General features: G+C 41.2%; 2 protein-coding genes across 3 annotated transcripts in view; one reads left to right on the top strand and one right to left on the bottom strand.

The window, feature by feature from the left end:
* tmem117 (transmembrane protein 117) overlaps positions 1–24,998 on the bottom strand; it is a 46,813-nt gene that overhangs the window by 14,146 nt on the left and 7,669 nt on the right. For both annotated transcript variants that reach the window (XM_086299204.1, XM_086299205.1), the window contains exons 3-4: positions 12,534–12,666; positions 1,916–2,015 (exon numbers count right to left, since the gene is read on the bottom strand). In XM_086299204.1, coding sequence (XP_086155330.1) covers positions 1,916–2,015; positions 12,534–12,666 — 233 coding nt within the window. The remainder of the gene's footprint in view (positions 1–1,915; positions 2,016–12,533; positions 12,667–24,998) is intronic.
* On the top strand, positions 18,166–20,273 carry LOC147324976 (P2Y purinoceptor 1-like). The gene is made up of 2 exons (XM_086302393.1): positions 18,166–18,226; positions 18,816–20,273. Exons 1-2 carry the CDS (start codon positions 18,166–18,168, stop codon positions 19,802–19,804), a joined length of 1,050 nt encoding a protein of 349 aa, XP_086158519.1. The 3' UTR covers positions 19,805–20,273.

Below are 24,998 nucleotides of genomic sequence, written 5' to 3'. Positions count from 1 at the left end.
ATCAAATGTAAAAAAAAAACAAAAAAAAGCTTGGAGGGATTTTGGAATCAGCACTTCGTCTTGGCCTACCTGTGCCTCCCTGATTCACCTTCTCACTCACTTCCTCCCCTGGCTCCCTTCTGACCACACTTTTACATTTCCCTTTCCCCTTCACCTCTGTTTCTTACCGACTACCTCCCTCCTCCTCTGCCTCCTTTTCTGTCTCTCCTTCCACCCGCTCTCTTTCTCTGCAGTATGTACTGTAGAATACTAATGTGACCGGTGAGAGAGCTTGTCAAGTTGTCTCAGCTGTGTGGATGCTGGTGTCAAAGCCCGCACTCCTCCCACCACAGGTAGTCCTGTCCCGCTGGAGCTCTCCTCCTCTTTTTATTTTGATAAATGAACAGAGGTAGGTTTCTTCTACAACACACTCTGTCCCTCCCTGTGCACCTATTGTTTCCTCTGACCCTCCTTACATCAGTCGCATGTTCCTCTGAGGGTTTGATAGCAGACTGAACTAGATTAGTGTGGAAAGCTGCATTGTAAGTGTGTGCCTTGATATGGCTGAGAGGATACACCTGACCTAGAAATTAGATTTTGGTACGTGAAGAATGGCTTCATTTGTATCTTGACCTGGTTGTAAACATGATTTATTAAATTATTATGATATGAACACAGCTAAAAGTAACCATGCTTGCAGCCATGCAAGGCTTATCAGATTTAAAAAAAATTTTTTTTTTAAACACTCATTGGGTCAAATACTTGGTCATCATTGCTGCTTAGAGGTTGCTGCTGTTAACCTTTTATTCTTAGCTCTGCACCGTCCGTCATTTGTCACAGATTTGTACAAAGTTTTAGGAAGGCTGAGTATTTAGGCTCACAATTTTTTTGTTATATTGACCAAACTTATAGTCTGGGAAGGTCTATCAGATATATGTTACCAGAATTTTGTTTGCCTTCTTCTATGATATGAAAATGATTAAATGTTTCATATCAGATATGAGAGAAAAACATTTCACTTTTATAAAATTATCAAAACCTATAAGCATACTTAGTGGGTTAGTAATTCAGCATAGTGTATTTGAGCAGTGCATGATAGTCTATATTATATTAAATACTTGATGCTCATTGTTGCTGCTCAGCTAATTTATGAAGTTAGGGCTCTTTTTATTCTTAGCTCTGTACCATCAGGCAGTTGTCTCAGATACACTGTGTGGAGTGGATAAAATAAAAAAAACAAATAAAAAAACAAAACAAAACCCAAACAATTATTATTTCTGCAGTTTATGACGCCCACGATACAGGCTAAAGGTCATTAGCTTAAGTACATGCTAATGTGAAATTAAATGCAAGCTAGTTAGCAAGCTAGCTATAAAGAGCAGCTACTCTAATGAAAAAGTTCTAAAATGTTACCAGGAAAACATTTCACAATATAATGCAGATGTTTTCACAAGAATCCCAAGTTTAGCAAGACTGAGTTTTTATTTCACTTTTTTTAATACTGACTTGCTTATGCATTCGTCTATTAGATTTTTACTATTATTTTGCTAACTGTATATTGCACTTTAATGAAGCAGGCTGAACTAAATGGTTTTCTCTTGATTAGATTTTTTTTGTATCAGGTATGAAAAAAAGAGTCATAAAATTATCAAAAAGTATTAGTATTTTAGTTATTCAGCATTTCCAATTATATTTAAACATTTTCTTAAATAAAGCTGCTATTCTTTATTAAACTGTGATCTACTATGCGTTGAAAAAAATAAAGCTTAACACAATTTCATTTAACAAATCATGGTGTTAGCATGAATAAGAGGTTTATTTTCAATCATTTCAGTCATTGTGCTTTTCATAATGCAGGGTTAAAATTTGAAGGTCTGTCTTTCTTTTCATAAAAGCTGACTTATTTAATGTGGACACGGATGAGTTCAAATCTCACCATCCAGGCAGTGACAAAATCTCCCATCCATGTCCCCACAGCAGCAATCTTCATAAAACTCTCATTCCTGATGCCCATGTATTCTGTCACCATGTGAGGCCTGTAAGGAAAGAGAGCACCAGAGTGAAAAGAACATTTTAAAAAAAAGTAGCATAAGGGTAATAAAGGCAAGCACAAAGGAAGGTGGCAAGAGGACTGACAAAAATGAGCCAAGAGGGGGAAAGAGATAAAATGGTCACTGGGCCTAAGTATCATGATGCTAGCTGTCAGAGTCAATCAATATCAATCTAATGCCGTGAAAACAATGAGTGATGGCTCTACCTTCCATAAAGCCCATAGGATTGTAAACAATTTACACCAGCGCAATGGAATTTATGCAGTATCACTACTTTCATTTGGTCCCGCAGTGTTTGGCAAATTATCCATTTGTCTGGCAAATTTGCCTAGCTGAGTGAGCTCAGTTAACATGTGTGGCAGCACAGAAGCAAAACACATACTAGGCCAAGACACGCCATTAGAGAAGCAATCTCACATGCAATAGCATCTGATAAGAAATGACATGCTTTCTTTGGAGTCCTTGTTACACCTTCATTTCTGTACAGTAGGAGAAGATGAGAAGCTTTTGTTCAGTGCTGCAAACCCACCCACCAACCCAACATGCTCGCACACCACATCACTACATTTTCTCCAGGTAATGGCTCAGGGAGGCAGGAAAAGTGGGTCAGTCGCCTCGTATATGGGACTTGCAAGGGAGAGGAGGAGGAGAACAGAGGGGAGCGAGGAGGCCTGTTTGATCTCCTGGCAGGCAGTTGTCTTAGAAACTGAGCAGGTGGGCGCCCATCACCTCCCCCTGCAGCCTCCTCTCACCCCCGACAGGTCACACTCATGAATATAATAGATGGCAGTGGATAGGGCTCTGGCTGTGCTTTCAAGGGGTCGTATTTGAAGTCAATGGTTCAATTTCTCTTTGTTTTCTCCAGTTATTTTCTGGCCACATTAAAACACCAATGAAAATATTTTCTATAGCGCTGAAGCTTCGGAAAAAGAAAAAGAAAATCTAGTAGTTTATTTCAGTGCATGTTTCGCCATAATGCTTCATTTTCATGTTCACTTTGTAAATGAGCTGTTGTCACACAAGTCGAATCAATCGGACAAAAAGCCGCAGAAGGCAAGCCATTCAAGATATTACGGGTAGGAATTAGTTTTAATTAAAGCTAATTGCTCATGCTTTTCATGCTATGGGAGTGCAGATCTAAAGCACAATAAAGGTTCATAGGCAATACAAAGCAATTATGATTAATTGTAGTGCACTAGGGACCCAAATGCCAACCGTTCTTAACTACCTGCTTACTCCAACTATGCATGACATATCCTTCCCTGGAACGAAGCAGCATAAATCATATGTCATCAATGCAGCATGCATTTAACGGATTTGACAGGATTTTATTGACGAAAATGTGCAGCATTGCAGGTGACGTATTGCTTCACTTAAGGCCGCAAATAAAACGGCCTTGATTGGAATGGCGATTTATATCTGCATTAAGTCGGTTAGACATTCAGTGGCTTGGCGCGGCTCCAGTTGCCAAGGAGATCCCATTGGGAGTCATTTACCCGCAGCGAAATTCTAATCGATACTTCTGGAAATGCTGTCTGGCACCACATGGTAGGTTTTAAATCTAAAAAACTACCCTGCTGCCAACCCCTGCCCTTCTCACATATTTAATTGAGCAAATGTTACCCCTGCACTGAAGTAGGTTTTTTTTTTTTCCTTTTCTTGCAGAGCACCTATGATGAGTTTGGGGACTCTTCGCACTGCATGATCAGAGGCAGAACTCTCTGACTTATTCATGCTGACTGAAAATTTAATGGCCTTTAGAGCCGGATGACCTAATGAGAGAATTCAGTGTAGTGGAACATCAGTACAGTAGCACCATGAATAATCAGCCCTAAAATGGCTCCCGTGGCTTAATCGCAGAGCCAGTTGCAATGTCAGTGCCAGCACGGCCGGCTCAGCCAGCTTTGACCCTCTGAGGAATGTTATCAGGTTTCCCACACTTGTTCAGACATAATATTCAAGGACATTTCAATGCCTTTCTATCAGTCTTGTCCCATCGCATGCAAGAAATTACAATTTTGTGCTACAGAGGTTAAAGACTTACAAAGTTTGAGGAGTTTGGGTGTTACCCCTGTTTGACATTAACCAGACCATTTCAACTGTTGCACTAGTGCTGCCATCTGCAAAATATTTCGTTCCCCCCCTTTGGTGCCAAGAAATCTCACTTTTTTTACTTCTTAAAGTCTCTAGAGATACGTTTCTGGGTTTAGCTGTCACTGTCACTCAAGTTCACATCACATTATTTATGTTCTATTACGTGCTTAGATTTTTACTTACTTTCCTTTAAAATGTTTTTTTTAATAATAATAATAATAATAATAATAATGGATACTTTATTGATCCCCATGGGGAAATTACTTGTTTTTCTCTGCATTTGACCCATTCACTCAGTGAAGCAGTGGGCAGCCCACTAAGCAGGCGCCCGGGGAGCAGTGTGTAGGGACGGTACCTTGCTCAGGGGTACCTCAGGGTAGCCGTTAAGTGGATTCGAACCGCTGACCTTCCGATCATGGGGCGACCACTTTACCTACTGAGCTATCCCTGCCCCACGTCTAATTCAAATCAATTTGATTTATATAGCACCATTTCGTATCAACAAACACATCAAAGTGCTTTCTGTTGTAAGTTAAAGACCCCACAATAGTAGATAAGCAAATTATAAACCACAACAATCACATGACCCCCTATGATCAAAGACTTGGCAACTGTGGGAAGGAAAAACTACCTTTTAACAGGAAGAATCCTCCAGGACAGCGGTCCCCAACCCCCGGACCGGTTGTTGTCATGGTACCGGGCTGCGAGAGCTGAGGCTCGGGTGTGAAATTCATGGTTTTCAGCTTTTTTTTTTTAAATCGTTTTTATCGTTAACTTGGTTTCCCTGGGTCTTTTCCCGTTTGTGATGAATAAATCTTCTTTTCTTTGGTACCGGTTCTGGTTTTATTTTGTTGTATTTATCCGGCTGGTCTGTGAAAATATTGGGGTTGGGGACTGCTGCTCCAGGAGATCAAGGCTTTATGGGTTCAGGGTAAGAGCATCAATTTATCATCTTTTGGGTTAAATAATATTGACTTTTGTCAAAGTAATGCTGGCAGCCAGATTTTTCTTTGCCATTAGCCTGTGTTAATTTGTTTATTTGCATTTCAATTAAATACTGCTAAGCAAGTATTTAAATATTTTTTACTTTCAGTTCAGATGCTGTGGCCTCATCTAGGGAGTGATAACATCTATAGCAAGTCATAGTGCAGTTTTTTGAATTATAATGTCCAGTTAGAATTTCCCAGGGCCTTCGGTTATTTGCCATTTCATTATATTAGCACACGAACATTATTAAAATCATTATGTATCGCCCAAGCCAGAGGTACGTGTTTTCCCAAGATAATGCATCGGAACCTCCTTTTAGAACTGTGGCCACATAAAACCACACGAATGTGCCACGTAACGAGACTCTCAGGAATAGTGTGGCTCTGTGCAGGGGCTTTAAATATGTATACCAATAAAAGTCTTTCCTCTACTGTTATGGCTTTTCCATTTCATCAGCAATCTGCAATGCAGCATTGTGCCCAACCCTCACACTGCGCACCGTCTTCCTTGATATATTTAATTTAAAAAAAAAAAAGGTTTATGATTTAATTTTATTTTAATCAAATATGCCAAGTGAGAGCAGCTATGATGGTTAAGGGTATAAAACAGCATGCTGAGAGAGCTTTCACTACTCTGAGTCATCACATGCCCTCAATTTCTATTAATTTTTTCAATGTCCGCTTGGACGTATACATAAGCCCTCACACTGGCTTTTATAAACTTGTTTTCTCTTTTGGACAGGCAGTGATTTAGTGACTGTAACAACCGAGTGACCTCTTCTGCCCCGTAAAGACTGGACTCCCTCAGAACATTAAATTGCGACCTTGGCTGGCTCCACATTAAAATGCATTGCCCGTCTCCTCCTTCTGCACTACAGTACACAAGGCTGTATTTACAGTATACAACGGTGAGCAGCAGTGGTTACCAGGAAGCATAAAGCTGTCAATACTGACTCTCTTCACTATCACTACACCGTCTCCCAAGGCAACTTAAAATCTCAATCTCAATTTGTCACTCACCCATTGTATTAAACTGGCTGAAGATTGAGTCCTATAGTCTTTGCCATTCCCTTGGCTCAAGATTGGGAGTAAATATCAGTGAGCAATATCATAGACAGTATCTGGCTCTTCTACTCATCAGTTTTCTATTAGGACAGAAGAGTCCACAACTAGGTGCATGTGTATTTTACCACCAAATGCATTTACAGGCACTTCAAAGTCTTAACAATAAAACATAAAATTTTTAAACAACACATTTAAACATTTAATGTACATGAGGGACATTTGGTTAAAAGCAAATGACAAAAAGGTGCTACAGACTTTACGCAGGGTTCTTTCTTTAACTTCTTTATTTCTCATGTGATGATTTCCCGGTGACATCGACAGCTCTTTGTGGATTTGTCACTAATCCCAAGCCTTTGCCACTAACGTCGACACAAACAAAGTGGCCTTATTCACAGTACCATAACAAATACAAGAGCAGGAATCCCAGTTTATTTTTAAACTTAAGATTTTCAGGCTGATTGCACTGTACAGTCATAAAGTTGATATTCTGTGTTTGGACAACCTTTTTTTTTGTTCTTCATCAGTGACAATATTTAGATTTTTAAGTTCATAAAGGTTCATAAATCAAAAGTAGATCCATCTTAGTTCAACTTAAGGGCACATCTGAAATCAACAAAGGTAGTGAAAAACATTCAGAAAACCCTGTATAGATGTAAACCTAAAGATTTTGCTTAGTATTGTTTTATTCTGTGCTATGTGTGGCATTTGGAAATGCCAGGGAATGTTTTATGAATTGCTTTTATTGAAAAATTGACCAAAAATGTAATAGCAACACAGCACGTAAAGTTTTATGTTGTTGTTTTGTTGTTGTTTTTTGCACCAATCGACCGGCCAGGCAAAAGAATCTGCCGATTTCCAGTATTCCCAGCCCATAATGGTGACTGGCCAGTCACTCTCACATATGTCCGATTATGCCCCAGTTCATTTCATGAATGCACAACAGAGCCTGATAATTCAGTGATACAATGGCTTGTTTTAGCTATTTACCAATATATTGGTACTGAAATAAATAAATTAACATTTAAAAAGTAAAGAGCAGACAAGAGAAACACCCTTTTATTGCGTTATGAGTAATGATGTGGCATAGTTTGTTTACCAGAAAGCGACACGTGTTTGGATCACCACAAACAAAGCAACCATCTGATCATGACAGAGTCTGCCAGAGCGTATTGTTTTTGTGACAATAAAACAAGATTATTTTTAAGCAGCGTTGTTATATTATGTCAGTAAGGACTCATAAATACCTAAACATAACAAATGTTAGGGAAATCTATTCAGTGTCACCCTGTTTTGTGGGTCTCGAAGAAAAAAAAACATATCAGCCAATGTCAGATTTTTAAATGACCACATCCATATTAGTCTTGAGTACATAAAAGAAAGGACTTCTTTACGTTAGTAAAGATGTTTTCAATTCTAAAACAACTGACAGAGCCTCAGATATTTGAGCCCTAGTGAGGACTGCCCCCTTGGTGGTGATGGTCCTGACGGTTGTCAACCCACTATTGATCGTGTGAATCGCTATATGACCCAAGGTACGAATAAAGTCGTGATCATTACTGTCACCAGGCCCAAGGTGTGGAACATCTGCAAGACATCCCCCCTGACCCCCCATCACGTGAGCTATTGAGATCGCCTGAGGCAAGGTGAGAGTGGGGAGTTAAGATACCTGGGAAGGGATCTCAGGACTGCATTGTAGGTGGCTGACAGCTGATGTTGTAAAGCACCACCTCTGTTCAACAATGCTCGTTCGCAGTGGATGCAGATGACCTCTAAGTCTTGATCTGTCTTCTAGGTCCAAAATGAGAACATTGGCATCCTCTAAAAAGAGTCCTTTCTCCTTTAAATGCAAGGGTGCAGCTGAGTCTTGTACCGTTGAGGTGTGGAGTGGCTGTTTCATTCATAATCAGTGGACCTCATGTCTTAGTACAATTTCCTTACCCACCTTTCATTTACGTATATCTACATATTACATTTCTAGATATCTACATATCTAAATCATCTACATATTACAGTACATGTCTGTCTGTACTATAATATAAATAATACAACTATAGTGCCCAGCTGGCACGCACCTCTTTAGAACTGTCTTTATGACGAAGTATGACGACAACCTCAGCCACCGCTGACGCTCCAGGGAAACCGCACGTTAATGTAGTCAGAGAGAAAACGACAGTTTGATATAGCACCCAGACTGTGTTTAGAGATATTCTGAGCAAAGATAAAACAACTGTGAAGGGAAACGCTTTACAATAACTAAACACTTCATAAATACACAGTAATGACTCAGATAGCAACGTGAAACGCGTGTGTAGGAGTGTGAAACAAAACAGGAGGAGCTCTTAGAATGTACATGTAGGTGTAGGTAAAGGCAATCAATCCAAAGATATTCACTGTGATTTGCAAACTGTAAATGAGTTTCAATATTAATATTGGACAACCTCTAAAACACTGAGCCATATCGAATATTAATCAGCATGCCGACCTAAGACTAACAAATTGTTATTTTCATCACACTTTAATCTGCCAATTATTTTCCCACTGAACGAAAGGATCTCTAAAAGGCACCAAAAAAAGTGATGATCACATTTTCAATGTTTTTGTGCCTTTGTAACGTCTTTCTGCTTTGATTTTATGCTCCATATATGCCATAAATCCCCAAATCACAAGGAAACAATTCAAATCAATGGTTCCAAATCAACCAGCTCTATAACAACAGCATGAAGTAACAATATAGTGTTAATATTTGCAGGGAAATAAATTCAGAAAGGAGAAAGAAATGAAGCATCTTAACCTTTTTCATAACACGAGTTCAGGAATTATTTTTAAAAAAAAAATACTACAAAGTGAGAAAATATAAACCTCTTTCTAGCGCATCATTAAGTATAGGGCAGTTCATTGAACCCGCTGTATCATAGGCAACACAAAGTCCCGCACTGCAAGCAACAGGAGGTATCCGCGTACCAGAACTGTTTATTTAGCCTTTTGTCTGTGGTATTACCCCAGCTTAGTGCCAGACAAGCAAACAGACGGTCGAGGGGGACTTGCATGCATGCGACACAAAGGATCATGGTAAACCAAACAAATAAACTTATAGTGGCGTCTTATCTCACAGTAGTCAAATGTCACATCCAACCCTCTCCGCTCCTCGCTGAAGATATCCGTCCACTGCAAACCTCCCCCTATCCATTGCTCCACAATTCAATTGCTTAGCTTACACCCCCTCCTGCCCCGACAGCCCGGCATTCATCCATCTACCTCTGTGTTGGATAAGGAAGAAAAGAAATATAGATGTCATTTTTCAGCTTTAGCCTCCCCCACCGCCCATCCCACTCTAACTCGGTTTCAGATCTAACTTCCAGGCTTCCCCGCTTTTCTTCCACCTCTGGATACTTTACCTTCCCCCTTCCTCTAAATTAGTCATGATTAATGTGTGCGCCACGCATTGGGCCGTCTTAATTAAATAACACCATCTAATTAGGGACTGATTTCGGCTGGTAATGGTGCCGTAAGATGGCGAATGGGATTGCGCGGCGTGACAGAACATTCATGAAGCCCGTCAAACTCCCTGGGCGGTCACACTCCCCTGGTTTCGCACAAACAGCCCCCCCGCCTCCACCCTCCCCTAATCTGACAGTTACATTAAAATGCAAATAGCCCAGATGTGAGGGGTTCGGTAACAAGTGTAGATTACAGCTCCCAGGGAGCCACGGTGGATGAAGCCTTTTCCTGATGTGACATAAGCCAGGTAACAGGTTGATCGCTGTTGACCTACAAGTGGCTGTTTAAATATTGGCTAACATGCAGTTGGACGTGCAAGATTACACAGTCTGGAAACCTCTTTCAGCTGAGTGATAACAGCACTGATGAATCCATTGTACATGACTAATCATGGCTAAATACTTGTCATCCAAAAAAAAAAGAAAAAGAAAATATGATATGCCATCTCTTATCAGTGAAGGTTTGGCATCCTGATGGCACAGTTTATCTTTTTATTTATTTATTTTTTCCTTGCAGATTTGTAACTGGATTTAATTAAATCAAGCTCAAGACCAACTGAAAGGTCAAAGAAAATTAAAGCATATTAATGAGCGCAGGGCATGGCCAGCATACAGCATCAGGTCAGCGAGCCAACACCCCTCCACACATACACGCACATACTCAGACACCCAATTCAACGCGCACACACACACCCCTACTAACTTGAGCGAGGTGCAAGACGTGAACAATATGGGGTGTGTGTGCGTGTGTGAGTGCGGGCCAAACCCCTGTCTGGCCACCAGAAAAGCATCCCCTGCAGTGCAGCAACATGGCAAGATGTCAAAGCTGGAAAACCCCGTGCCTGCTCATAGAGGTAATGATCCCTCACAGGAGCTGCTTCTTTCAGTATAAATAAATAAGGTAAAGCAGCGTTCGTCCTCACAGGAGGGGCAGCTGCAGCCACAAAGGGATATTGTACTTTTCCTCTGGGCTGTGGCAAGAGAGAAAAAACTCCAACGGTCTCGCTGCAGGAGGAGGGAAGCGCTTTGAGGAGTGAAAGGAGGCGATGCAAATAGGGTTTTGGACGCAGATCAAAAGACTTAAGTTTCACTGCATCATCAGGGCTGAAGCACTTCTCCCACTGCCCGCCACGCTTCTTCCCTCCCTCCCTCCGTCACCTTTTTTTCGCTCACGTTGCTGCATACATTGCTATTACAGCCCAGAGCCCGGTTTTCTGAGGGAGCGTCCTGGCGGAGTGTGAACATTGCTCTTACATGTCGGTCTTGAACAGAGATGTGAACACTAATGGTTTTTGGCAGGGCCCGGGTCCTTGGTGGACACACTGTTGGAGCCGAAAGAAAACAAGCGAGGGATAGAGGGACAGGAGGGGGGCGGGTGGGAGCAAGTGCAGAAAATAAATAAATTAATAAATAAAAAATGAAAGGAGAAAAAAAAAAACTGAGCAGGTGTCTTGGCAGCGGCGGCCTAACTCGCTTTACAACAGCACCATCTGTCTTCACCAGTAGAGCTTTACAGCCCCCCACTAACTGCTGTAACTCTCCACACATCCAAAGCAAACAGGGATGGGTTTTAGTGTAATTGCTTAATTGGCCGTTACAGCTGCCATTTTTACTTATCTATTTATTTTTCATACGTAGACAACTGATGAATTTGATGCATGAACAGATTGTGTAACTTGCACATGTTAAATGTAAATGATAAGTTACGCCTCTGGAAGCGTCTGAACATGTCATTATTTCTCCCCCATCACTATTATCCAGATGTCATTTTAACACTGTTCTAAAATGCAGTGACAGAGTAAAAAACTAAAGCCCCCCCCCCTCCTCTATGATTCAAGACTGAAATGTTAAAATAAGGGTCATCTCTGTGACAGATGGACTCGGCAGAACTGCGAGGGGAACTTTTCCCTGAGCAAGCAGCATTCGACATCTCAGCAGACCCCCCTTCCCAGACCTCCTCTGGCCCTTTTGCTAGGCCGTCCACTTCCCGTCTCTCGGCCAGCGAGACACAGAACAAGATGGATGCCGGTGCCACAGTGCCGGCCGGCGTGACAGATGGGCCGATTATACAAACTCATCCCTCTGGCCATAGAAAAACACCACACCTTGCCTATAGCTAATAGCCTTCATCTGCCTGCACCTCATGGATAGCTCAAGCTCCTTGTTAATATGGAAAAGCAGTGCTGTATAGACACACAACAGCCCTGGCCTTCCCTTCGTGACAGCTTGTACCTGAAAAGACAGCTGCCACACTTTCTTTCTTTCTTTTAACAGGCCAAACAGATAAAATGGTAAATCACCTTGCTGCGACCTCGTGTCTGGCTGGCTGGCCCGCTTCAAGGGCGTGTTTTCCTTCATCTAGATGGCCACATTGCAAATGCAATAAACTGATTTCTGTCACGGGCTTGATGTGTGGGTGTGGGAGCTCTGCTATGGTTTCTCAGCAGGAAAGCTGGTGCAGCAGTAGCTAAAAACACGAGACCCCAGACTGAGTGACACGGGGAAAAAAAACAAAAACAAACAAACAACATTTTGGTTTTAAGCCAGAGAGATGTCAAGAACACATTAAAAAAATAAATAAATAAAAGTCAAGATCGTGGGAGAATAAGTGCAGGTGCTAAAGGTGATCTTTCAGGATTAACCACCCTCCACTTTGTCTGCCCTCACCTGAGATTTAAAGTCAGGGCTGATTAATCAGACCGGTATCGAGTCTCTATTCAGGCAAGACATTTAGATCAATTACAGCAGCCAAAGGGGAGCATACAATGGCCCTAACAAATGGGAAGCACAGAATGAGGAGGTAAGGAGGGTGGGGGTAGGAAGGAGCAGAGAGAGAGAAAGAGAGAGATTGAACGTCTTACTTCATGCTCCCAGCCATCAGCAGGAAAAGGTTGTAGATGTGTGAGAAGATGAAGAGGAAGAGGATGGTGCTGAAGAACATGGTCATCCAGGAGCCATGATCCTCGCGGAACATTTTCAGGCGCAGGTATCGACCTAAAGGGAGCACGACAAGGACACTGCCGTCAGTGGCGCTTCAAACAGCATGTCAACCCGCTAACACGTATGGCCGCGAAAATGGGGATAAAAGTAAATTAATTAGTCGGAGATCAATAATGTCCTCCACAGCCAGACACGTGCCCTTTACACAGTGGAATTAAGATTAAAGACCAGTTAGAGGCGTCACTTCTAGCGCCCTGAAGTAAGGGCCTTTTCCTGCCCGGTTTCAGGATGTCGTTATATCTGCTGATGATGCCAGCGATGGATGTCTGCTTGTGTTTCATGACGCTTACAGTTTAGAGAAATTATTCAGACATTTGTGACCCGTGGTGTTTTGTTTTAAATACAGTCCTGGCTTTGAATCAAATTATGGTAAAATACCTTTCTGGCAGAGTATAAGATTGATTCAGATACGCAGCCTTCTGCACAGAACACATAATCAAAGAAAGCTGGTGGCAGGACTCAACACAACTCTGAAGGTTATTTTGTACACTAGTAAAACTACAGCTATTTTGGCTTTTGTAATATGACTCCTGTTTAATATATTTACACCTTAAAGTCACACTTGGTGGTTAGAGTGGGATGAAAAGGCATTTATTTTGTAAGTAAGATGATGGGAAAATAGCAATTGTGAAGCAAAGACACGCATAACTTAACTGCACAACACCTGTCAAAGTCCTCGAACTACAACCCAAAAGTGCTCACACAACAGAAGCAATCTGTTTTGCACATTTAGTGTGCTTCTTCCTACCACCTGGGTCAAATCGACTCTTTAACTAAATAGATGACACTTAAATATACTAGGAGATTCCCAAAAGATTTTACATTGCAGATTTATAAAATCGGAATAATCACAGAAGAAATTCATGAAAAGGATCATTTTGTTTGACTCTTGACGATCTCAACGAAGGTATTAGCAGGCTAGCTCGGGAGAGCGTGTCATCTTCTAATCGCAGCGCTGATGGCTTGAAGTGTCCTTGGAGAACGACACCTTACAAGGTGGCTTGCTGCCTTTAGCGTCTGAGTGAGAATGGAATAGATGAGTGAGAGGCCAATTACAAACCACTTTGGATAAAAGTGCTAGGAAAATGCAAGCAATTTTGTTTTTGGCAGCTCTGCTTGAAATATCCATATAAATATTAGCTAATAGAGAGGACATACCTCCATGCCATTGCAATTAGCAGTATTGAAAATCTGATTTTCAATAATCAATTCCAACTGAAATGTGCTCATTAAGGGCTTTTTCCTGGCTCAGAATGGACAGGTTGGAGAGGGGGGGGCGGTGACTGAGCACGAAAACACAATTAATCCCCACAAAGTCAAATACATCAGTGTGTGTTGCCTTATTTGACAGAAAAGTAAACATATCCTGTTACTTCTGTCCCTTTCACTTACAATGCAAGTAAAATAAACCCAGTTAACAAATAACTGTATTACGATGCAGGTGATGTGAGAGATCCGTGAAGAATGTCTTTATTAAAAAAAAAAAACTAAACAAAACACAGTTTAGCACACTGACTGAACATTGATTTTCTGTTACAAACAGTTAGACCACAGGCATATAAAACATGGATCCAGCTTTCAGGTCAATGCAAAAGTGCCTTACATCTGCACTTCATCTGCAGGCCACTAGATGGCGATACCTGTGGTTGCAAAAAGACTTGCAGTCCTATACAAGCCTCTGAGGAAACAGCTTTCTGACTTGAACTCTGTAAACACTTTTATAATGAGTTCAGTGCTCAGTCACTAGTTTTTGGGTTACGCTGAATAAAAAATTAAGTCTATTTTATAAATCTGTCCCTGCTATGTTTCAAAGTGGAGGATTATCACTGGTGTGAAACCATCCTCTAAAAGCTAACAACTTGTGATTGTCATTAGCAAGTCACAAGCCACAAACCAACGATTGAGGTTTTCAATGTCAGACCTGCTCACATCCCATCACATAGATCTTTTTTGCAACCTAGATGGCGATAGGACACGCTTCCTGGATTAAAAAAATGGGACTTCAGAAACCAATGGGTGGCGTCACAGCAGCTGTGTCCATCTTTTACAGGGAGCCAAGTTGTGACATACCGATGACATTACTAGACCGTCATCTGATTAACTTTCTGAGCTCCACCCAAAGTTGCAGGAGCTCTTATACAACCAAACTAAGTAGCAGCTGCCATCACGAGGAAGCTGAATTAAATATTTAAAAAATTGTGAAGTGCCCCTTTAAATTAAACAGCAATTCCAAGAAAACTTCAAAGCATCTGACAGTCAGTGTCCCCAACCATCAGCTGCTTCAAGGTAACTCTGCTGAGTCTTAATTAAGGAATCCTGGATGAGTAAGCTTGGCTATAGTAGTCCATTTCCACTGTTTATAACAGTATGTGCACACACACACACACACACACACACACACACACACACACACACACACACACACACACACACACTGCTTCATCTCTGTGAGCTGTGATCCAGTGCCAGAAGCGGCCATCTTCCCAGGAACAACTCTTTGTTTTCCTCTCCTCGAGCTCAGTCAGCGTCCCTTTGAGTTACAGCTCCCCGAAGAGCTCATTGTGTTTGTGTTCACAAGCGCGCACACACAAACACAGCCAGAGAGAGACAGCAAAGCAGAATGCTCCATTTATTTTCCCATTACAGCCTGGCTGGTTTACTCTTGAATAGTTTTACATGCTGTTCGATCTCTGCTTGCTCACTGTCAGTTTTTTCTACTGTGCGTATAAAAAAAACCCCAAGAGGTTGACATTCCAAAGGAGTGGAAGGGGCGCTGAGATAAGGAGAGAAAGAAAAAAGAGTGAGGTTATAATGAATGAAAATCCTGCAGAAAATGAATTTGAGATATATATATATATATATATATATATATATATATATATATATATATATACATATATATATATATATATATATATATATATATATATATAATAAAATTATCTTGCTGGATTAGTGAAAGCTTTGATTATTGATTGCAAGTACTGCAGAGAATAGAAAGCTGAAAGTTCTCCTGATAACATTATTCCTCCTCAATTTTTGAGGGGTGTGAGGGAGCGGTTGAAGCAAAAGCAAAGTGGCCTGGTGTGAGGCCACACCATACGTCTTTTTGTCTGTGGTATTTCAGGGCTCATCACAGTTGCATAATTGAATTGACTTGCATGGGTGAACTTAATTGCCTCCGGTGCCACTGAGTCCTCGCTTAGATGTAGATGCACAGTGCGCATCGGCACATCTGACTTTTAAAGCAGCGCGCTGAGCCATCGAACACGGGGTCCTCTCATTGCCTGTATGGGCAGGATTGAACTCGGGGGTGATTCAAGGCTATTCAGCCAAGCCTTTTGAGTTACTGCAACTCCCCACTGTGGAGGATCCCGATAAGGCGTGATTCATGAGCAATGTCTACTGCAAGGCTCGGCCCGGCTGGGGACGACAACAACAACAACACCACACATTGACAAGAAAGCCACACACATAAACACAAAATTAACTAAAGAAAAAAAGATAGACAGAGAGAAACGGGGACACTTTGCATGTCTGTAAATCACAGTGCAAACACACAGACATTACATTCTGATCCCCGTTACGTTTATAGTGTCGTTCTTCTGAAACTGTTACTAAAGTGCCCAAATTCCCTCAAGTCGTTTCTATCTAAATCAATGATGCAGCTCTGTCTCCATCTACTGGCGACGATTTGACACTGCACATAACCGTCTTCATAGCACGTTTACCAAGGTATATTTAATAAAGCGTAAAATATGGCAGAATCTTTGGGACATAAAACATTACACCAGTATTTTGTGCTTTATTTTTCATTACAAATAGGCGGCATCATCTACTATTAGCCATCATCTGACAGTTTCCTTCCTAAGTCATTTCTATTAAATGCTAAATCTGTGTCTGCAGGGTCCTCTCTGTCTTTATGGTCTCCAGTCTCCACCTCTATTTGATATTTCGGGGAAGTGCTCGGGTTACAAAATCATAATCCACTCACAGGTCACACAGACAGTAAACACTAACAGAAGTCAGCAATCAATCATCCACTGGCACACGTGGACAAGCAATTACGCCTGATATTTAAACAGTACTTCTGTTTAATCCTCTTTTTGTTGTGTTGTGCGGATGTACAGATACACAGACACACACACACAGCACAGATAAAGCAGCAGCGCACCGATAGCTCCAGTCACATGGGAAACAAACAATTGGTGGTGAAGCATTGAAGCCAGCTTGAGATGTGATCCCTCCATCATGACACAGCTCTTAAAAAGGGACAGTACTGCACCAAGTAAAGAAGGTAAGATCAAATCTCAACTTCAAATACTTTCATTAGTTAGTTTATTGTAAATGAACCTATAAAACTTAACATTAAGCTTCTGAGTGAAAAGTAGTTGTTGACATAATTAGTAAATGGTAAATGGAGCAGTACTTATATAGTGCCCTGCAATTTAATCCAAGCACTCAGGAGCAAAAGAAGATTCCCAGTTTGATTCTGGAAGGAGAAACAAATTCTTTTTTTTTTGGTTTTTCAAATTAAACATGCAAAGCTTCCTGCTGTGGAAACAATTTATTACTTACATGTACAGTATACCAGTGTGACGAATGTTTCACTGTCATTTACGCATTTTAAATAACCAAAGCAGACATTTTTCTGTTCTCCCTTTCAGAGGGTGCTAAGATGTGAATTATTAAAGGTCTGCTCACCTGAGCAAAATGAATGTTTGATCTCTGATTAAGTGCAAACATCGGCCGACATGGTGGAGGGAACAGATCAACAGTCCCCTCAGGTTTCATTGCTCACAGCAGACAATCAAGCACTCACTTCCTGGACACACTGGTGATGCTCAGAGTTTATAGAGACAGTAGTGTAAATACAGAGAGCCCTGAGAGAGAGTGGGGAAACATCTTACTTTAAGTACTCAGCAGAGTCAGTGAAACAAATGAAAACATCTGACTTGGGGGGGAAAAAAAACTATTGAATACAAAAATGCAGTATTTTGAATGCAGTCTTAAAATACAGAATAAGAATGACATAAAACATTAAAGTGTGTCCGTGTAAATATAGTGCTAGAATGAGGCAAGAGGGGCAACACCATTTCTTGACCATTAACATCGATTTCAAAGGCTACAAGAAGATTTCAAGAACCCCACTGCTGTACCTGGAAAACCACAATTTTACATTTGTGAACACACAAAATGCGATTTCATGAGATGAGATTCAGTTTGATGCAAAAACACACTGTAGAATAGAGACGGATATTAATAATAACTCATTTTTAAATGCAAAGTGGTCTATAAACAGGTGTGCACATAAGTGGTCCGCAGGCGCGCCTGCGCTGTCAAGATAAAAGACGTGCACCAGATAAGAAGTTGCAACGCGCGTTTGCGTACATAAGATTTTCTGGAGGAGGACAAACATTTGTTTAGAACTCTTAAAGATGTCGAAGAAGCTCCTTTAAGCAATTACTTTGGTGTTCCTCCACCTCCAAAGAGATGTCAGAAGGAGTCCGAACCGCAAAAGAAGCGCGTATTCTCGGAAAAGTGGTTGCAGGAGGTGAGCTGGCTTCAAACCAATGATGAACGCACAGAGATGTGGTGCAGAATATGCCGTAAAAATCCCACTCTAGCGGACAAAAACAGTGCCTTTTATATGTACGCAAGCGCGCGTTGCAACTTCTTATCTGGTGCGCGTCTTTTATTTTGACAGCGCATGCGCACCTGCGGACCACTTATCTGCACCCCGTCTATAAACACATAGAGAGTGAAAAGAAGTAAAGAAGAGTGCATCATGGTAAGACCCAAACAGCCTATTGCAATGCAAAATTAAAATATGGTATCTTGTTAATTAATCAACTTTTTTCCTATAACACAAATGCAGGCTTATCAGACTTTGGTTGGATCTAGTTTCACATCAAACAGATGTGTGAGCTGTCTCCAATTTGTCACCAACTTCTCAGCAATAGAGCAAATTACTCTTCAAATGTCCAAACATTCATATGACAGACAAAGCAGCTCTAAGGCTACGTTCGGTAAATTAGACATCCAACTATCCTCATGGTAATGTTGACCACTCACATTAGTTTAAGCCAACCTTTCAAAACTACTGTAGTAAAAACTAACAACTTCCTGTCCTTAAATCCCAGACGAGCTTCTCGTGTTCCTGAACCAGTCAACAGAATTCTGCAACCATTTTGAGGACAGCTATTGGTATTGCTACATCGTGCTGGTGCTCTTTGCTTTCACTGTTCCGGTGGGACTGCTGGGAAACCTAGTAGTGCTCATCAACCACACCTGCTTTAGGAAAACCTCAAGCTCCAGCAACATTTTCCTGCTTAACCTGACTCTGTGTGACTCGGGGTGGATCCTCACACTGCCCTTCTCCCTCTACATTACCTTGAGGAGGCCCCACATCACAAACATACAGATCTTCTGTCAGTTCAAGAAGTCCTTCTTCAACATCAACATATATGGCAGCATCCTCTTCCTGACTCTAATCAGTTTCGACCGCTTCGTTGGCACAGTGCACCCGATCAGTTCTCTTCGTTGGTGGAATGCGAGTAAAGCCAAACTGTGCTCCTTCTGCGTGTGGGTGCTGGTCGTCCTTAGCTCCATTCCTGACTTATTTCTAACTTTTTCTATTCAGCCCACAGAAAATGTCACTGTGTGTGTGGACCAGATCCAGGATCCTTTTTACTATGTCAGAACAGCCATCATTATCAGAACAACAATAGGCTTCCTGCTGCCGTTCACTGTCATGCTTGCTTTTTACACCATGACGGTTCGAGTTTTGAGGCGTCTCCCAAGAGGTCAAAGCAACCGAGCGAGAGGAAAGCCCCTGCATCTCCTTACTGCCGCCATACTCGTCTTTGTGGTCTCCTTTCTGCCCTACCACACTATGGCCACCACCATGGTATTCATGAGGATTTCTAACCTGGTGACCCCCTCCAACACCAATGTACTCTATGCTTGCTATGAGTTTTCTGAAGCCATGTGCAGTGTAAGCAGCTGCCTGGACCCAGTGCTGTATATTCTGGCAGGTGAACAATTCCAGAGGAAGTTCCTGGCATGGAAAAGAGGCCAATACAGGAGGTTCTGCTGCAGAGCCAGCAGGAGGATTGGGGTAATTGAGTGATTTGCTGGAGACAGTTTATGGCTAGTTACCTTAACTTGCCTTGGTTCAAATAAGGTCCTGGCATGGTACTAGGATAATGTTGGCGCTATGCATTCCTTTGCAGACCCAGTCATTTAGAGCCAGTGGCAAAAATATATAGAACAACCTTAGTGGCAATTATGGCCTAATGGCCCCCAGAGGATACAAAGCATAACAACCAGGTCTGTAGTATAGTAGCACTAAGTGTTAAAAACAATGTATAGTCAACACACTATCTCCAGTTCAAACAATCAGCATTTTACCATAAGCGCCTCCACAAATGGACAAAAGTGCTAGAGCAAGAATCCAGCTTCCCTGTTGCTACAGTGCCAGTGGCAGATATGATATAATAGTATAATTATCCTGGCCTGTCTGCTACTGAATCTACTGTGTAAGAGGAATGAAAAAGTATAGTGCTGTGACTGACCATCTGGGATCAATGCAACAACACAGCAAGATTGCATTATTGTCTATTCTATATTACATAAACATTTGGTTAAGATGAAAATAAATCAGATTAATCAATAAATCTTCTGTGGTCTTATCCTTGTTTGTGCATTGAAGCTGTGCCTATTAAAATCTGTGCACAGCTAACGTCACACTCACTGATAACACAAGCTTGAGTTTTGCTTATATAATGTATGAGAGTCATACAGGTGACAAATTATTTTCCAAAGACCTGAATAAAAGGTTCTTTAAGTACCTCATCCTCCAAGACCGTTGGCAAATAATAGCACAATCTATTTTGTGTCCACAGAATTTCTTAATATTACTAGTGTGCCAAGTCTAAATCACTGGCTTAAGGATATTATACCACGACCAAGTCTTTCAATTTTCCTTTACTTTAAGCAGATTTTATTTGTTGCTTTACATCAAAGTATTTCAGTTTCCTTGTTTTGGTGGCAGTGAGTCTTTTACTCATAACAAATTCACCAATGTGGAAGTTTTCCACATTGGTGAATTTGGCCACAACTTCCCTGTTGGCAACACGGAATGCCACAAACACAACAACCAGCTGATCCGAGCAGAGGTGGGCAGAGTGTAAACAGGTAATCCACGACTTGCTGTGACAATAAAACAAGATTATTTTTAAACTGCATTGTCATATTACATTATGATAGTAAGAACTCTGTAACTGCGCATAACAAAAAATACCGAAATCTGTTTATGTTTCGTGAAAAGAAAAATTATATATACATCGGCCAAATATTGGTATCAATCTTAAAAATCCAGTCTCCGTTAATCTTTTTTCTGTACGTTCACACCTCAAAGCACAAATTAGTGTCTGTGAGTCCACACTGCATAGTACACTACTAATTTAAAACATCAGACCAGTCAAGTTCAAAGACCTTAAATGTCTGCTTATCAGAACTTTACTCATTTTTGAATGGATGTTTAGCCTGCTATGCTTTTCATAGCATGACAATCACGTGAATTGTGTTATTTATCAAATGTTCACCCCACACTGACTATCAGAGTCTATTAAAGAGGAGCATCAAAGCTGATCTGACAGCTTGTGGTTGCCAAACACACTCTATGTCACCCGACCCTTAAGATTTTAACAATCCCTATATGACGTTCAGGTTCTGACTTCAGCCTGTATCAAAACAGAAAGGCTCAGGTAAATTAAATATAATCCTGTTAGACGCTTGTTATTCGTTAGTTATGGTGCCCGTACCTGTTCAAATATTTTGACTGTATTGCAGAGAAGTGGATGCTACCATGGAAAATGTGATCATCATCAACAATGTACCATCCATACTGATACCTGAACTACACAATGCACAGTCTTTGTATTGCAAACATTGCTCTGTATTCAAGTCATCTATTCATACACATTATACTGTAAACTGTGAGGGTTTGCATATAATGCATATGCACTTTCATCTATTTTAGGTTTCAGTATGCAGCACTATTGCATCTTGTTTTGATTCCAAACCTCAGAACAATCCTGCCCCCTTAGGGATCTAAGAGTAAAAAAACAGAACACAAAAAACAACAACAAAAAAACAGAACAGAAACCCTGAGTTTCCTCTCTATCTGCAGTTGAGCATGTGAACAGGACCAAACCCATTCATCACATTGCTTATTTGCCAAGCTGTGGCAACACTGTGAGGCAGGGTGGGGGGGTGGGGGGTGTTTGTTGAAGCAGCTACGGCTACTAATGTCCCCAGAGCTGAGCACCTCTGTAACTAAGCATATGGATAATAAATCAGAGGTGGGAAAGTGACAAAAGAACTCCCTCCACTGGGAGACTGCAGAAAATAGAGCCGAGACATAGAGAGCTGGCAACTAGGCCAGTGTACCACTGTACCTGTTCCAGTAAGCAGTGTGGAAGTCTAGTTTTGTTATTTATGGCTTGGCTCTGAAGTCATACATTTCAGGTAAATAAGCAATTTCCTCTTGGCTGGTTTCCTTTGTTTGCTTGCTCTTTGTGTCTTTGTCTCCCTCTGCTGTTCAATTACTTGTCAGTTTTTGATTTTTTAATTCTTGATCTGTAGTTTCATGTGATATTCCAGATAATTTTTGAGGTTTGTATATCAACACAAGATAAAAGGCAAATTTCCCTTCACAACCAACAAAAAGGTTATGTTATTATCTCATAAAGGAAAGGTACGCTTCCAAATACGATTTCCTTTTCTCCACTACGCCTGCTGCTTGTCATGTAGTAGGAGGTGCAAGAGCCAGAATCCTGGGGAAATAACTTGTGTTACGTTTTTAGCTGACACACGCTTAGCTATGTCCAAGAGCTAGGAAAACACTAACTGAATTTCTCATGAAAATGGTGAGACTGAACCAAAGCAATGATTCTAAAAAACATTCCGTAGAGAGGTGCTGATGGTGATCAAGCTTTAAAACCTGTGTGCATTTAACCTTTCCTGGAGCCTAAGGTAGCACATTTATTTTTGTTCACACCTAAATTTACAATGACAGGGAAGTCAGGGAAACTGACTGCAACAAAAATTCACTTCAACAATTCATTATTTCGGAAAGACTTCCTGCTCACGACTGTAGCACATCATCTAAGAGACAAATGCACGGGCAATAAAATATCGCATAGCTACATACATATAAATATAACACACAGAGCCTCCTATCCTGCCACCCACACATTGACTCCTACACAGACTCAGTTCACTTTGACCTGCGGCCACATAATGCTGTACATAAGCCATGTCAGCCTTTGCTTGCCACAGTAATAACTCATGACAGAACCCAGATGGCATCCTGCAGGCTACAATCATCAAGACTAGAGAAAAGGGGATGAGAGGCACTCCAGCAGCAGAGCAGCCAACACCACATCTCACAGTTTCTCTCTCTCACACACACACACACACACACACACACACACACACACACACACACACACACACACACACACACACACACACACACACACACACACACACACACGTCTGTGACCATAGGAGGACAACTCTCACATTACTTACTATTTTTTAAGAGCTAATCACAATATCTGGAGCCTTAAATGACTCATTCAGGTGGATAAGAGAAGTCATAGCTTGATTGAATGTAAGTATCTGTAATAACATGCAAAGTAGGATCTAATCCAGTTAGGACAGTGCTCCACATGAATTAACATTACCCTTCACTTTGCCTTTTGGAATTCACAAAGCCTCAGAGAGAAATAGGTGAATATTTTATGCTAATATGGTCACTGAGGCAGCATTAAAGAGATGGGCAGTGTCATTTTCTGCAAAGTCAAAATTGACAAAATAGACGGCTGCATTTATACTAACCTAAACTAAATGTTAAATTTTAGCTGTACTTTTTAAAAACAATCTTCCTTCTTCACATTATTTCACCTGTAACACACTTATTAGAGCCCGACTGACAGGCTAATATTAGCAATTTAGCCATATATCGGTATCGGCATTTATAATAGCTATACCCATATAGTTACGTGGCTTTGCGTGACTGAGACTTGGAACACTGGGTCTGGCTCTAACAATTATTTCATTAGGAACTCATTGACATGAAACCCAGAGAACCCAGTATGACCCAAGATTTCATACAAATGTGTAATGACAGCCAGTCTTGCCTTGAATGACCAGAAGTCATTGGCTAGCACCCACTTGATTAGAGAGCAAACATAGCCTTGAGAGGCTGAATGGAGCAGGATAGGTTGTTCCTTGAGCCTCAAATGTCAACTTAAAAATCACACAAGTCACTCATCAAAGAGCGTTTATTCACTGTGGAAACACTGCAGTGCACCCATGCCTAACCCGTATAGCAACACGAATGAAAACTAGTTCAAATAAAGTGTTATGCAGCAACTGGATTAAAAACTGTAAGTTTCTGAGAGGGGACATAATATATATATTGTGACAAATACCGCACAAAAAGAGGAAGGCTGTGGGTGCAATTCACAGCAAAACATTTTCTAGGCCATGATAAATTATAAATGATGCAGGGGATGTGTCACCTTTCAAAACCGATGTCAGCTTCCAGGCCTGAGACACATTTCTATAAAGTTAGGCATGTAACTGCAAACAGTGTCAGAACTTTAGCTCTGGTTCAAGGGAACAAGAAGACACCCTCTTCTAAATGTGGATACAGGAAAAAACAAAAAAAACTTTCAGTCTGCCACTCCAAAGTGCTTTTTTTTTTTAAAGATGCTCAGACCTTTGCATGGATTGTGTTCCTACCCAGAAGCATTCCCACTGGCTCCCTACGTATCAGAGGATAGAAGAGATAGTAGACTGATATCTGCACAATGTTAGTGGGGGATATCACGATGAGCAGTAAGTGGGCCATGTGGGCCTGTGTGGCAGACTTATAATGGATGATAGATTTTATTGTGGGCCTGCTTCTGTAGTGCTTCTCTTATGCTCTACCTGTGTTTGTGATTGCATAACCGCTCCACTGAAATGTTGTGCATGGCATATCTCGCCTCTCCAACTCTCAGCCTCACTCAGACACACGCACAAACACACATCCGTGCATGTGCTTGCAAAATATCGCCGCTCTCTCACACTTACAGACACACACGCCCGCACACAGAAGTCCAAACCATCTGTTCAGAAGCTTGTTGAAGTGCATTAGTTGCACCTGGCTATGAATGAGCTGCACTCCTCTCCTACATACCTTAGAGCTAATGCAATTGCATTGACCCCGATACAGATCCACCGGGCCCTAGTGTAAAACCTGACAT

Source organism: Aulonocara sp. 'chitande type north' Nkhata Bay, linkage group LG7, assembly GCF_057382095.1.
Source record: "Aulonocara sp. 'chitande type north' Nkhata Bay isolate Kocher_YH1m ecotype deep benthic linkage group LG7, A_spYH_male_GT1.1, whole genome shotgun sequence".
NCBI classification, from domain to species: Eukaryota; Metazoa; Chordata; class Actinopteri; order Cichliformes; family Cichlidae; genus Aulonocara; species Aulonocara sp. 'chitande type north' Nkhata Bay.
This window is presented reverse-complemented; position numbering and strand designations above follow the sequence as displayed.